At 38.8% G+C, this 16,215-nt stretch overlaps 1 protein-coding gene across 12 annotated transcripts in view; it reads left to right on the forward strand.

Moving 5' to 3' along the window:
- Positions 1 to 16,215, forward strand: part of STXBP5 (syntaxin binding protein 5) — a 165,554-nt gene that overhangs the window by 39,627 nt on the left and 109,712 nt on the right. For 11 of the 12 annotated variants that reach the window (XM_059700628.1, XM_059700630.1, XM_059700619.1 and 8 more), the window contains exons 5-7: positions 1,068 to 1,202; positions 4,102 to 4,165; positions 13,185 to 13,268. In XM_059700628.1, the coding sequence (XP_059556611.1) occupies positions 1,068 to 1,202; positions 4,102 to 4,165; positions 13,185 to 13,268 (283 nt within the window). The remainder of the gene's footprint in view (positions 1 to 1,067; positions 1,203 to 4,101; positions 4,166 to 13,184; positions 13,269 to 16,215) is intronic. The other variant, XM_059700623.1, reaches the window with a different exon arrangement.

Genomic DNA, 16,215 nt, shown 5'->3' on the forward strand with positions numbered 1-16,215 from the left:
ATGATAAAATTTAATACATGCATGTAAATTATTATAATTTGTCAATGAAGTCCTATCATATAATCAGGACATAGGGGTGATTGTTCAGTTATATTCCAATATCATTGTCTCAGCTTGAGTACAGAGAATCTTTGCCCTTCCAGGGGCTTACAAATTAGTGAAGAGAGTAGACCCTATCTTATAAGGCAAGCCTGATAGACAAGTGGAAATACTGGGATATCCATTTGAGTGAAGGTGGTATTTGAATTGAAGAAAAACATGGGAAGACCATTTTGCACGGATCCTGAGAATTACTAGTGTTTAATGACTCCTGAGGAATATAGTAGTACCTGGGGGTGATCTGGGTATTGTACTCATAGTTTGTTGCTTAAAGGTTAAACCTGGATGTGCCTAAAGTAACACAGTTAGTGGATGACATGAAACAAATTTGAAACACATAGTTGGCCCTATGTATCCATAGGTTCTGTATCCACAGGTTTCACACATCTGCAAATTCAACCAACTGCAGATCTAAAATATTTGGGAAAGAAAAAGGCCTACAATGGTTATTGCATCAGTACTGAACATGTACGACTTTTTTTCTTGTTATTCTCTAAACAATATGGTATAATAGCCATTTACATAGCATTTACATTGTTAAGTATTATAAGTAATCTAGAGATGATTTAAAATATACAAGATAATTTGTGTAGGTTATACACAAATGTGCCATTTTATATAAGGTCAACCATGGATTTTGGTATCCTCAGGGAATTGGTTGCAGGATCCCTCAAGGATACTGAGGGATAACTGCTCTAATTTCAAACTTGTCTTCTTTCTATTATGCCATGCTGTCTATTTACTGTAAGGCCTTTGAATAAGTGTAAGTTTAATTAGCATAATTAAATATTAATCATAATGAGTAGATAAATTTGATGGCTTATAATATAATTAAATATTAATCACAATGGTTGTATATCATTTTTTGCTTTCCATAAGTTACATATATCATGATTAACTCTTTAATACAATTAATAAAATATACCAGGCATCTTTAAAAAAATTTTTAAATATATGTTCTCTTGCAGGGTTACATTTTGCCATTTGCCTTTCCAGAGTAAATGGCTCTATGTGGGCACTGAACGAGGTAACATACATATTGTCAATGTGGAGTCCTTCACACTCTCAGGCTACGTCATTATGTGGAATAAAGCCATTGAACTGTGAGTTTGAGCAAATCTTATATATCTAAAAGTATCAGTACCATAGCTGATATTTTATAATAGCTAGTCATTAAATTCATATTGAATTAAATATCTGTCAGACATTCTTGATATTAAATATAGATTAGTCTTTTGTAAGTATTGTCCTGTTGGTACTTTGTACATTTAAATACTTTATATATAGGGGTGGGCAAAAGTAGGGTTATAGTTGTGAGTATATGAAACAAATATTATTTCCTTTTACTATTATTTATCAGTTATTGTATTATTTTCCCTACAAACAACTGTAGATATATATATATACACACTTATTATATATGCATGTGTTCACATATGTATAAACTGTAGCACAAGTTTAATAAAAAATTATTCTTATTAGGTGAAAACAGTCTTCTTTTTATCTTCTTTTTCATCACCATTTATCTCCTTTGCCCTCTTGCATCTCTACCCACCCACCCCCACAATCATGTCCACGTCCATGTCCAAGAGTGCTCTATTTTTTTAATCTTGTAATTTTTTAAATTTTATATGCTTGTCATGCCTCACTAAGTTGATTTTATGACTCACTAATGTGTTGACACAAATGTTTGTAAAACACTGATCTAAACTACTACTTGATATCTATACTAATAAAAGCCTAGGTGGTCCTCGAGCCCTCGTGTGTGACGTTGTCACAAGATGGCCGCCACAGAGATGGCTGCACGCACAGCAGAGACGGGGCCCAGTGGCCGCTCTGTGTGGTGAGGCCTGGGGGTTCCATGGCTCCGTGCGGCACGGAGGAGGCCGGTCCCGGCATCTCCGCTGCCTTGTGCAGAGGAGGCGGGTCCCAGTGGACGAGGCGGGTCCCAGTGAACGAGGCGGGTCGAGGCAGGAGAGGGCAGTTGGGGGCAATTAGGCCGGCAGGAGAGGACAGTTGGGGGCGATTAGAGCAGCAGGGGAGGGCAGTTGGGGGCGATCAGGCCGGCAGGAAAGGACAGTTGGGGGTGATCGGGCTGGCAGGGGAGGGCAGTTGGGGCAATCGGGCTGGCAGGGAGGGTAGTTGGGGGAAATCAGGCTGACAGGGGAGCAGTTAGGCATCAATCAGGCCAGTAGGGGAGCGGTTAGGATGCAATCAGGCTGGCAAGCAGAAGCGGTTAGGGGCAATCAGGCAGGCAGGCATGTGAGTGGTTAGGAGCCAGCGGTCCTGGATTGTGAGAGGGATATCCCAGATTAAAGAGGGTACAGGCTGGGCTCAAGGACAACCCCCCATCCTGTGCACAAATTTCGTGCACCGGGCCTCTAGTATTTTAATAATTAGCAAATGTGGTCTAAATGTTTGCCATGTAACATTGCAAAATAAATTTGACAGTTTTCCTTAATTTTGATATAGTGATGATTGTTTTCATTTTACAATAACAACAACAAAAACTGGATGAGCTAAAGGGCCTTAAGGATTTTAACTTTTAGTTCTAACTTTTCTTTTCACTCTTGTCTTAGATCTTATCTTTGCATTTTATCTCTGTTTTTTTCTTACCTAATTTAGACATAAAAATTTATGAAAATCAGCAAGATTCATTTTCATTTTGTTTTGTTTTGTTTTTCTTTTTAAACAAATAGATCTAAATTTTTACACTCCACAACTTTATATCACTTTGGCATGGTGATAAATTTGTGGCATCTCTCTTAACTAGTGTGTGTAGCTGTAATAGTGAATCAAGCCTGGTTTTCTTTCTTGTGGCAGTAACATTATTATCATACTAGAGGCCCAGTGCACAAAATTCATGCATGGGGTCCCTAGGCCTGGCCAGCAATCAGGGCCTATCAGATTCCCCCGCCTCCCTACCTCCGCATTTTCTCCTTTCCTCGCTGCCTGCACACCACCGCGCAGTTCTCTGCCTCCCCACCTCCCCGCCTCCTACTTCCCTCGCCACTCACGTACCCCCACCGCACAGTTCACCCCCCCACCTCCCCTCCTCCTCCTTCCCTCACCACTCGTGCCGCCACTGCATGGTCCTCCCCGCCTCTCCACCTCCTCCTTTCCTTGCTCCTTCAGTGTCCCGCCACCGCTGCTAGTCACCTGCCATGTCCCATGCTGCCTCCTGGTGGTCAGTGCATGTCATAGCGAGCAATCGAACTCCTGGTCTCATGGTCGAACTCCCGAGGATACACTTTGCATATTAGCCTTTTATATATACATAGACACCAGTCCCTTGATACAAGGTGTGGGTTTTCTTGGTCTGCTGTTTGAGTTGACCACAGCATCTGGTGGGTAGTTCTGGTGTAGGTGTCTGTGTGGTTTCACAAATGGCTCTCATGAAGTGGACTGGTCTTTCAACCCTGGAGTTTATGAATAGAGAAGTGCTTATTCATACAGTATAGGCCTCAGTTCAGCTACATTTTTATCTGCATGACTTATTTTTTCTGAGCAAGTATAGGTGGCATTACTTTTGTTGATTTGTTTTTTAAGATAATATAATTTTTCCTACTTTTCGTCTAACTATGGAACTGGATAAGATGCCCTAATTGGAGGCTAGATTTAAGTAAAATAAGATTGCAATATTTTAGATGCTGCTTTATTTAAAAATATTAGCTCTGAGAATTCTACCATGAGAATAGATTTTTTGTGCTATAATACTAAATTGAAGATTCTTTTCTATACCCAAAGTACTTATGTTTATCCAAATTAATTAATTGTAAATTTTTCTTACTTATATCAACTTAACAGTCACTGTTTTTTCTGATTTCTATTTCGATTCATATCAAGAGCTAAATATCTGTTATTGATCACTTACTGAAACATTTATATCTTTTATAAATATATCTTTATTTTTCATTCATTATTCTTATTGTGATGAATATATAATTGTATTGAAAATTTTAGCTGACACAAAAAAATCTTACTAACTTTTTCTTTTTCTAGGTCATCTAAGTCTCACCCAGGACCTATTGTCCATATAAGTGATAATCCAATGGATGAAGGAAAGGTAGAATTTTTTCTAAAATATATATTTATTAACCTAAATGTATGAATTTTGGTATATTTTTAATATGCAAACTATTCAAGACACACCTTGCAAAGTTGAGATTACTAACAAAGGTTATATCCCTTGTTTGTACATTATGAACAGCAAGTGAAAGAATTGGAATAATTTATAATTTTAAAGAACAACAACAAAAGAATCCTAAAACAAGTTTAATAGAAGCAATTAAAGGTTATTAACTTATTTTTTGCTCATTTAAAATATTTTCCCAGATTTTCTCATAATCCTCACAAAAACTGTTTTCTTTTGGTTTTGAATTCTTTTTAGCACTTTAGTTATACAGTTTTTGTAGCAGTTACTATAAAATCACATGTTAGAGTTGTTTCTATATCTTATCTTCCCTAAATTTTTCTTTATAAATAGTCTGTGGTTGATCTCTCCCCCTTCACCACACCCTCCTCTACCTTCCCTCTGAGGTTTGATGGTCTGATCAATGATTCTCTGTCTCTGGTTCTCTTTTTGTCCATCAGTTTATGTTGTTCATTATATTCCACAAATGAGTAAGATCATGTGATATTTATATTTCTCCAACTGATTTATTTCGCTTAGCATAATGCTCTCCAGTTCCATCCATGCTGTTGGAAATGTTAGGAGTTCCTTTTTATAGCAGCATAGTATTCCATTGTGTAGATGCACCACAGTTGTTTAATCTACTCATCTGCTGATGGGCACTTAGGCTGTTTCCAAATCTTAGCTATTGTAAATTGTGCTGCTATGATCATAGGGGTGCATATAGCCTTTCTGATTGGTATTTCTAGTTTCTTGGATTATATTCCTAGAAGTGGGATCACTGGGTCAAATGGGAGTTCTATTTTTAGTTTTTTGAGGAAACTCCATACTGTTTTCCACAGTGGCTGCACCAGTCTGCATTCCCACCAGCAGTGCACGAGGGTTCCTTTTTCTCCGCATCCTCTCCAGCACTTGTTTGTTGATTTGTTGATGATAGCCATTTTGACAGGTGTGAGATGGTACCTCGTAGTTTTGATTTGCATCTCTCGTATGATTCATGACTTTGAGCATGTTTTCATATGTCTCTTGGTCTTCTTTAGAAAAGCATCCATTGCCTATTTTTTGATTGGGTTGTTTATCTTCCTTTTGTTAAGTTGTATACATTCCCTGTAATTGTTGGAGATTAAACCCTTATTGGAGATAACATTGGTAAATATGTTCTCCCATGCATTGGGCTTTCTTGTTTTATTGATGGTTTCTTTTGCTGTGCAGAAGCTTTTTATTTTGATGTAGTCCCATTTGTTTATTTTCTCTTTAGTTTCCATTGCCCTAGGGCAGTGATGGCGAACCTTTGACATGAGAACTCATTTTTTTGGTTGATTTTTCTTTGTTAAATGGCATTTAAATATATAAAATAAATATCAAAAATATAAGTCTTTGTTTTATTATGGTTGCAAATATCAAAAAATTTCTATATGTGACACGGCACAGAGTTAAGTTAGGGTTTTTCAAAATGCTGACACGCCGAGCTCAAAAGGTTCCCCATCACTGCCCTAGTTGCTATATCGGTGAAGATATTGCTTCGGCATATGTCTGAGATTTTGCTGCCTGTGGCTTCCTCTAAGATTCTTATGGTTTCCTGTCTTATGTTTAAGTCCTTTATCCATTTTGAGTTTATTTTTGTGTGTGGTGTAAGTTGGTGGTCTAGTTTCATTTTTTTGCACGTATCTGTCCAATTTTCCCAACACCATTTATTGAAGAGACTGCCTTGATTCCATTGTATGTTCTTCCCTCTGTCAAATATTAATTGAGCATAGTGGTTTGGGTGGATTCCATTAATCTATATGTCTGTACTTGTGCCAGTACCAGGCAGTTTTGAGACAGTGTCTTTGTAATACAGCTTGATATCTGGTATATGAGATACCTCCCACTTTGTTCTTCTTCCTCAGGATTGCTGTAGCTATTCGGGGCCTTTTTTTATTCCAGATGAATTTTTGGAGAGTTCGTTCTAGGTCTGTGAAATATGCCATTGGTATTTTAATGCGGAGTGCATTTAATCTATAGATTGCTTTGGGGTGAGGGCACGAGTGAGGGGTGCGTGGGCAATGGGGGGATAAGGACTCATATGTAATACCTTAATCAATAAAGAAAAAAAAAAGAAAGAAATTTCAATTGACTATACTTTCCAAATGAAAAAAAAATTGTGAGAAGAAAAAAAATAGCTTAGATTAATAATGTAGAAATTTTTAAAAAAATTATTTAAGTTTTTATACTCAGAAGCCAGTTTTATGCAAGCAGTATCTAGCTATTGTTAATTTAGTTTTGTTAAATATATATAAAGATAATAAAAATTTCTTTTCCATAAATTTCTACTTCCTAATCCAACCAATCTTTCAGGTAGTTCTATTTAAAGATAGAATGTCTGGGTATATAAATTTATGATGTTAACCTATGTAAAATACCAGGAAATTTGTCACTGTCAGAAATCAGTGAAATGTAATTTAGAAATTTTGTGAAGAACTTTTCCCAGGTTTTTACTTTCCTCAATTAGTGGGAGTGGTCAAGCCTATAGTTGTTTAACACTGTTCTCTTATTTGTCACTGGGAAAACAAAGGGTAGCTGTATTATTTGGAGTTAGCTTATATTTATATATAAAACTAGAGGCCCGGTGCACAAAAATTTGTGCAATCGGGGGGGGGGGGGGAGGTCCCTCAGCCTGGCCTGTGCCCTCTCGCAGTCTGGGACCCCTCGGGAGATAACGACCTGCTGGCTTAGGCCTGCTCCCGGGTGGCAGAGGGCAGGCCCAATCCCTAGGTGCAGCCCCTGGTTGGGCTCAGAGCAGGGCCGATTGGGGAGTTGGGGCGCCGCCCCCTGTCATACACAGAGCAGGGCGATGGGGAGGTTGTGATGCCACCCTCAGTCACGCTCAGGGTAGGGCCGATTGGGGGGTTGGGGCACCGTCCCCTGTCACATTCAAGGCAGGGTCGATGGGGAGGTTGCAGCGCCACCCCCTGTCACCCACAGAGAAGGGCCAATCAGGGGGTTGGGGCACTGCCCCCTGTCACTCACAGAGCAGGGCCCATCAGGGGGGTTGGAGCTCCGTACCCTGTCACGCACAGAGCAGGGCCCATCAGGGGGTTGCGGCGCCGCCCTCTATCACCCACAGAGCAGGGCCAATCGGGGTTGGGGCGCCGCCACTGTCACACTCAGGGCAGGGCTGATGGGGAGGTTATGGCTCTACCCCGTCACACACAGAGCAGGGCCCGGTGGGGGGCGGGGGGGGGTTGGGGCGCCGCACCCTGTCACACACAGAGCAGGGCCGATTAGGGGGTTGGGGCGCTGCACCCTGTCACACACAGAGCCGCAGGGTGATCAGGGGGTTGGGGAGCTCCCCCCTATCAGGCACAGAGCAGGGCTGATCAGGGGGTTGGGGCGCCTTCCCCTGTCAGGAACAGCGCAGGGTGGATAGGGAGGTTGTGGCCCCGCCCCCTGTCACACACATTGCCGCAGGGCGATCAGGGGGTTTGGGCGCTGCCCCCGTCACGCTGATCCCGGTGCCGGGAGGCCTCGCGGCTCTGCTGATCCCGGTGCCGGGAGGCCTCGCGGCTCTGCTGATCCCGGTGCCGGGAGGCATATTACCCTTTTACTATATAGAGTAGAAGCCTGGTGCACGGGTGGGTGCTGGCTGGTTTGCCCTGAAGGGTGTCCTGGATCAGGGTGGGGGTCCCCACTGGGGTGCCTGGCCAGCCTGGGTGAGGGGATGATGGCTGTTTTCAGGCTGGGGGTGACTGAAGCTCCCAACTGCTCCTTTTTTTCTTTTTTTTTATTCTGGGCCAGCTTTAGCTTTGAGGCTTGGCTCCAGCTCTTAGGCCTCCGCTGCTGAAAGTAGGTTTCTGGCCTTTGCTTACAGTGTTGCGATCCTGCTGGCTGAAGCCCGGCGGCGGACTAAAGCAGGTTTCTGGGGTTTTGTTTAGCTTCTATATTTGTTACATAGTTGCTTAGAGTTGCAGCTCAGAGACCTGCAGCGGCAGGCAGGGAAGGTTGGAGTCCTCCGTCACTGAAGCAAGCAAGCCTCATGTTAGTTTCAAGCTGCCTCACTGCCGGCGCCATCTTGACTGGCAGTTAATTTGCATATTGCCCTGATTAGCCAATGGGAAGGGTAGCGGTCGTACGCTAATTACCATGTTTCTCTTTTATTAGATAGGATTGTATGTTTTGAGAGAAACTACATGAAGCACGTTACAGTAACCTGTATCTTCACTTTATTTTCTTTTGTACAGATACTTGTTTGAAAGGCAAGCCTTTGGGTGAGAGGCAGGGTGGGAGAATTGAAAACTTTCCTTTCTTCTACTTTGAATTGGTCACTAAATCATTTAAATCCTTCTTTTGCAGTTTCTCTTTTTTATTACGTATCATTAGGACCAAGGTAGTTAAAGGCATTCTAACTCATTCTTGAATCATTTCGTGATCATTCTTCCTAGAGTGCCATTTTAATCTTACTACTCTTCTGTTCAAAAGCTTTCAGTGGTTCTACAGAATCTAACAAAAAGAGTTTCTTTAACGGTAGCTTTGGGCTTCATTATCTTTCAGAACATCTTTACCGGAATGCTATACTGAAGCAAATAATTATTGTTTCTCATTTGTGAGTGCTCTTTGCTGTCTCCATGCTTTGTTTATGTGAGTCTCTCTGTTTGGAATTCTTTTAGGTAGTTCTATTTAATGATATTCTCTCTCCAATGAATTCCTACCCTCATTTAAAAACATTTTTTTTTTTAATTATCAATGATTTTTAGAGAGAGAGGAAGGGAGAGGGAGAGATGGAAACATCAATAAGAGACATCATCAGTTGGCCTCCTCATGCACGTACCCCTCTAAGGATTAAGCCTGCAACTGAGGCATGTGCCCTGAATAGGAATCCAACAGGCCACCTCTCGGTTTGTGGATCAATGCTCAACCACTGAGCAACGCTGGCTGGTTCCTACCCTCATTTTAAGTATCAGATTAGATAATTTTTTTCATGATATTTTCCCAGATAATTCTGAAAGAAATGCTTTCTCCCACTTCTAAATTCGCTAGCACCTTATTTGTGTAAGCTTTACAGTATTTACCACATATTGCCTTGGATTATAAATGTGTGTATATGTGAACTCAAGAAAACTTTGTGAACACAGAGATAATATTTATGCAGATTTATATTTCACATATGCTCAAAATATAGTGTAAATAGTAACTGCTCAATATAATCTTAATTCATTGCGAAAATAAATTATGTATAACTGTGTATATCATCCTCACTTTTTGAAACTTGCATTATATTAATTCTCCTTAGTTCCCGGAGCTAATCTCATTCAACATTTTTGAAATATTAAGATGCTAGAATAGATTATATTGACTGCCATTTATTGAATTTTACTTTGTGTCAGGCACTGTGCTGACACATTATATACACTGTTTCATTTGATCCTCCCACCAAATTTTAGTGAGATATCTTCCTTGTTTTACAGATGATCAGGCAGAAATTTTAAGGTATTATGTGGTCAAGAGATACAAAGTTAGATATTGGTGGAGCTGGGATTTTGAACACTGATTTCTCTGATTTCAACACCAGAGTCCTCTCCATTGTACTGTATTTTCTCTGTAAGATATAGATCAGTTATTGATATAGAGAGCTGTATGCATGGTCAGTATATGCCCCGATGCTTTTTATGAGAGAACTAGAGGCCCCATGCATGAATTAGTGCACCAGTGGGGTCCCTTGGCCTGGCTTGTGGGATCAGGCCAAAAACTGCTCTCTGACATCCCCCGAAGGGTCCCCAATTCTGAGAGGGCACAGGCCAGGCCAAGGGACCCCACTAGTGCCTATCGGGGCTGGGTAGAAACGCGGGAAGTTGGCCAGCTGGGGAGGGACCACGGGAGTGCTCCAGAGCATGTCCAGCCTGTCTTGCTCAGTCCCGATCAGCCAGACCCCAGCAGCAAGCTAACCTACCGGTTGGAGTATCTGCCCCCTGGTGGTCAGTGCATGTTATAGCAACTGGTCGACCGGTCTACCGTCTGCCCCCTGGTGGTCAGTGCACATCATAGTGAGCGGTTGAGCGGCCTTAGCATATCATTAGCTTATTACGCTTTGATTGGTTGAATGGCTGACTGGTCAACCGGACACTTAGCATGTTAGGCTTTTATTATATAGAATAATTAAAAGGAAACTAGTCAACACTACATAAATTACTTAACATCTCTGAATTATAAAATATTTTAGTAGGAATAAGCATTGAAAGAATCTTCCAAGCAATTTTAACATGTTAAGCGCCTAGCCTTATTGTCTTCCAGACAGAAAGTATAGTGTCAGTCACCAGTGACTGACTGGGCGCTTAACGTGTTAAGTACTTTACTTTTAGCCCCTCTATTTTTTAATACTTAGGAAATGATGGGGATTAAAGTCTAACCGGTTGGCACAGATTTCTTAGTTTCTTAGGATGTTAGATCTGACTCAAAGGGTTAAAGTTTATTATAACCCTTTTATGCTTCTAAGATGTGGAGGGGCAACATTATTAAAGTTACATGGCACATCTACTAAATGGCACATCTGAGAGCTTAGTGCTGAACAATCGAGTGCTGTTTACACTGTACATCAATTCTTAAGTTTTATCTTTTTTCGTCTCTTTTTATTTCTGAAGTTTTCTTCCCCCATCAGAAAGTGACATAATCACATATCCAAGATATTTGGAAGGACTAGGAAAAGGTAAAGGAAACAAATACTAGTTTTTCCTAGAAAGTGTGTGTGTGTGTGTAAAATGTTTGGGTTACAGAAATTAACTGTACTCCCTACCATGGTGGGAAAACCTCTTTTGTTAGCCTCAATGACTGGCTCCTACAAATGCACTGTAGACTGAAATCTACTAAATTGCTATTTCATTAAAATTACTGGTTCTTCCCCAAACTTTGTTCATATCTCAGATTACATGAATGGTTATCAACTACCTACTAATTACTTATGCATTCATTAAACAACTAGTTGAGTGTCTAACATGTATTAGGCCGCTATTAGAGACATATAGATGAAATGCATGTACTAGTATAGGAGTTGTTGGCATCTCTGTTTTTCTAGAGGAATTGGGTAGGCTTACCCAAGGAAGCAACTAAACTGATACTTAAAAATGAGTAGAACATTCTATAAAAGGGGGAGGAGCTTTAAGCAGAGGGAATACTGAAATTTGGAAAATACTAAGTCAGTGATGGCAAACCTGTGACACGCAAACTCATTTTTTTGGTTGATTTTTCTTTGTTAAATGGCATTTAAATATATAAAATAAATATCAAAAATATAAGTATTTGTTTTACTATGGTTGCAAATATCAAAAAATTTCTATATGTGACACGGCACCAGAGTTAAGTTAGAGTTTTTCAAAATGCTGACACGCCGAGCTCAAAAGGTTCGCCATCACTGTACTAGGTGGACAGCAGAAGTTGGATAAGCAGCAGACAGTTTATAAGGCAAGAACATGCATTCCATTCTGAAATTTATTCATTCACGAAGATTTATTAAGTATCTACAATGGATCAGTCCCTGTGTCTTACATACGAAGTACAGTGGTGAATAAGATAAAATCAATCCTTCCTTAAATAGACCAGTGTCATTATCTGAAAGAGAATTCAGATAAGACAAGGGCCATTATTATATTGTGTGGTGACCCTTCAGATTAAAAATAGCACAGAGTACTGTTGGAGCACATAGGAAAGGCATTGACTTACATTTGGTAGGTCAAGGAAGGCTTCACAGAGGAAGTGAGTGATAGCTCAGAGTATATCTGAAGAGTTAGTAGGATTAGTCTGGCAGAACATGACATTCAAGTAGAGTGGCCCAGGTAGAAAGACAACATGTGCAAAGGCTCCAGGGTAAGAGAGAGCATGAGCTAAAAGATGGTCTGGAGTGTATTGGGTACTAAGTGTGTGGTAATGGATAAAGCTGGAGAGGTAAGCAGAAGACAGACCATGATGAATCTTGTAAGTCATATTTAGTTTGGACTTTATCCTAAAAAAGCTTTAAATAAAAGCACATATGACATGATCAGGTTTGCATTTTAGAACTATTACTCTAACTACAATATGGAATGGGGCAAGACTTGGAATCAGGTAGAGTAAGAGACCAGAAAAGAGATCTTTGTATCTTATTTTCTAGTTATAGTTGATATACAGCATTATATCCACTTAGTTTCAGGTGTACAACGTAGTAATTCTACATTTATATACATTATAAAGTGATCATCCCAGAGATTTTGTGTCTTGGAGTAAGGTATTGGAGGTGGAGGAAAGTAAGTTAGAGAGATGATAGAATGTAATTTTAAAATTATTTGATGATTTTACCTGATGGGGGTTGGGGGAACCAGAGTTAACATGACCCCAAGATTTTTGTCTGAGCAACTTAATGAATGTTGAGATAAAAAATGGTGAGAGAGACACTGCAACCAGAGAATACCAGAGGAAGATAGGGAAGAAAATAATGAATTCACTTTGGACACATTTACTTTGAGGTTCGTCTTGAGTAGATAAGTGGAGATGTGGCCACTGGAATTATGAGTCTAAATCTCATGAGAAGGATCTAGGCTGGATATAATTTAGAACTAATTAATATGTAGATAAATAAATGAGATTACCTGATAATATGTTGAATTACGAAAGTTTGTGAACTTTAAAGCACATACAAATGTTAACTTGTATTGCTAATTTATTATAGTAATTAAAATGTACACTGAGGACTTCAAAATGGTAGTTTTCTTTCTCAGAGAACTTGTATGATATATATTGAGTCCCTAATCATAAAATGCATATAAATATGAAATATAGTATTCTCATTTGTGATCTATGTGATTAGTAATTAACAATGCAGATGTTTAATTATATTATAATTTTATATTGGATGCATATTAATGATAATTGTTATCTTTCTTGTCAGAAAATAAATGCTTCATATGATTACTACCACTCCTAGGTAATGTGGCATTTTCTTTTATTACAGCTTTTGATTGGCTTTGAATCTGGAACAGTAGTTTTATGGGACCTCAAATCAAAAAAAGGCGACTACAGATACACATATGATGAGGTAATAACATTTTTTTAAATCAAAAGATGTTGTCATTTCTCTAGTTCAGAGCAGCTTTTCTAAGAACTTGCTGATTTTAGTTTAGGCAATCTTTATAACTGCAATAAAACACACCACATTTTTTTTCTATAATAGATAATATATTCACATAGCTCAAAAGATATAAAAAAAAAAATCTCTTTCCCACCCCTGTCATCTGGCCATTCAATTCTCTTACCCCAGGTACTAGTGTTACCAATTTTTCATGTATTTTTGCAGAGTTATTCTATACATTTACAAGCCAATTAATAAACTGTATTTTTATCTTATACAAATGATTGTAATATGCTGTAGAACAAGCATGTCAAACTCAAAGGCTAACACCAGCCAAATAAACAAGATTTAAGTTTATGTGGGTTGCAAAAAAACAAAAGCTTCAATTTTTGTTTTAAATATATTCTTAGTGATTTCAGAGAGGAAGGGAGAGGAAGAGAGAGAGAATCATTAATGATGAGAGAGAATCATTGATTAGCTGCCTCCTGCATGCCTTCCACTAGGGATCAAGCCGGCAACCCAGGCATGTGCTCTTTGCCAGAATTGAACCTGGAACCTTTCAGTCCGCAGGCCGACACTATCCACTGAGCCAAATTGGCTAGGGCAAAAGCTTCAATTTTCATAGAAACGTAGGTTTATTTCTATAGAGACATGCTGAATACAAAGGGCTGAAATAAATGAGTAATCGTTAATATAAAATAATAGAACATTTTAATAAAAATTAATATTTTTTTCTTGAACATTAACTTACCAGACACTGAATAACTGCATAAATTAATAAGCGTAATGCAAATAAACCTATTTTTCTTGTTCTCCAAAAGCAAAATATTTCCTGTTGCGCACACCAAACAAGTCAGTACAAGACTAACGACATTGCAATCAGCTGCAAAAATATTCGCTGCTAGTATTAGTGGAGAGAAATGGTGCGCCTGCGTGTAAGACGCATAAGGGAAATGAATGCAATACGATTATAGTAATCAGTCATTAGTGAACTTCGTAGTTTGTTATTAATACTAGAGGCCCAGTGCAGGGATTTGTGCACTGGTGGGGTCTCTCGGCCTGGCCTATGGGGATTGGGCCGAAACCAGCTCTCCCACATCCCCCGAGGGGTCCTGGATTGTGAGAGGGCGGTTCACGGGTGACACACCCCAGAATCGGGCTCCCTCTTCTCTGGTTCCGGGTGCATCACCCAAGAACTGCAGCTACCAATTAACCGCAGCTCGGAAGCTCCTGCATTGAGCGTCTACCCCCTGGTGGTCAGTGCACATCATAGTTACCAGTCGGACAGTTGCTTAGGCTTTTATATATATAGATTATGTATAACAGAATACTGTAAAAACTAACTTATGAAATTTTTATTAAAACGTTTCTTACATACTGTTATATTGGCTGGGCTGTTTGACATGCTTGCTGTAGACATTTATTGTTGCTTGTTTTAAGACCCAAATATAGATCGATCATTCATTCAGTGCTCTAAGCACTTACCTTATTATTTATGGGAGAATAATAAACAAAACTAGACTTTTTCAGTATTGAAATCAAAGTCTACATAATAAAAGTAATTCTTTTAAGTCTCTTTTAAACTGTAGACCTCTCCTCCCTCTTTTTTTTTTTTTAATATATTTATTGATTTCAGAGATGAAGGGAGAGGGAGAGAGAAATAGAAACATCAGTGATGTGAGAGAATCATTGATCGCTGCCTCCTTCACGCCCCCTACTGGGGATGGAGCCCACAACCTGGGCATGTGCCCTTGACTGGAATCGGACCTGGGATCCTCCAGTCCACAGGCCAGTGCTCTATCCACTGAGCCAAACCAGCTAGGGCTCTCTTCTCTTTTTTTACTTCCTTACCTTATTTCTTCTTTTTTTGCCATTTGTTGAAGATAGTCTCCCAAAGAATGGATTTTTCTGGCTGCATGCTATTGTGTTTAACCTATTTTTAACCCTCATATATCCTATAAATTGGATAGTTTACTGAGACTTGATTAAACTCAGGTTCATTTTTCACTTTTAGCAAGATTACTTTATAGATAATGCTGTTGCTCTTCTATCCGATGGAATGTTAGTTTGTGTGATATTAGAAGTCAGTGACATTCAAGGTCTAGATATATTACTGCAGAGTGGTAATTCGTGCCTGTTTAAAATCTTAATAGAGAAAAAAACTGTAAATCACTTAATATTCAATATGTAATTTATCAACTATCTTACAAAATGTATTTTTCCATAATTATCATGTTCAATTATACAGTATTACTGCTGTCTCCCATCTGTAGTGGAACTAATATTGAAATGTTTAAAAGTTAAGATGCTAGGGCCAAAACTATACAATTTAATGGATTATTCGTAGATTCAAGAAATAATTCATTCAGTGCTCTAAGGACTTACCTTGTTATTTGATTATGTGAGAATAATAAACAAAACTAGACCTTTTTCAGTATTGAAATCAGTCTACATAATAAAATTAATTCTTTTTATTTTATCATTTTGTTCATATTTTTCTAAGGGTTTTAGCTACAGTATATGATTAACACTTGGAATCAATGTTGCTTTTGAATTGAATATTGAATAAATTTATTTTCTAGGAGAACAGAAATTGTTTTTTGTGTAAGTCTGCTAAAATGTTAATCAGTATATATATATAATGTAAGAGCAGCTATACCACGATGTATAAAACTTTTAGTGTTAAGTGATTCTAATAATACTGATTAATTTTCAAAACCAGCATGTAGGGAATTTATTTAATTTTGCCTTTATTTTGAGTTAGTGAGTGTAAAATTTGATAAATAGCCAGTTCTCTTTCTAGAATATTATTTTTCAAGATGCCCTCTTATTTTATATGAATAGGAGAAAGCATCATATGTACTACTTTTATCAAGCCTAATAATTAGATATTACTTTCTAAAGAATGTCTCAG

Source organism: Myotis daubentonii, chromosome 6 (assembly GCF_963259705.1).
Source record: "Myotis daubentonii chromosome 6, mMyoDau2.1, whole genome shotgun sequence".
Classification (NCBI taxonomy): domain Eukaryota; kingdom Metazoa; phylum Chordata; class Mammalia; order Chiroptera; family Vespertilionidae; genus Myotis; species Myotis daubentonii.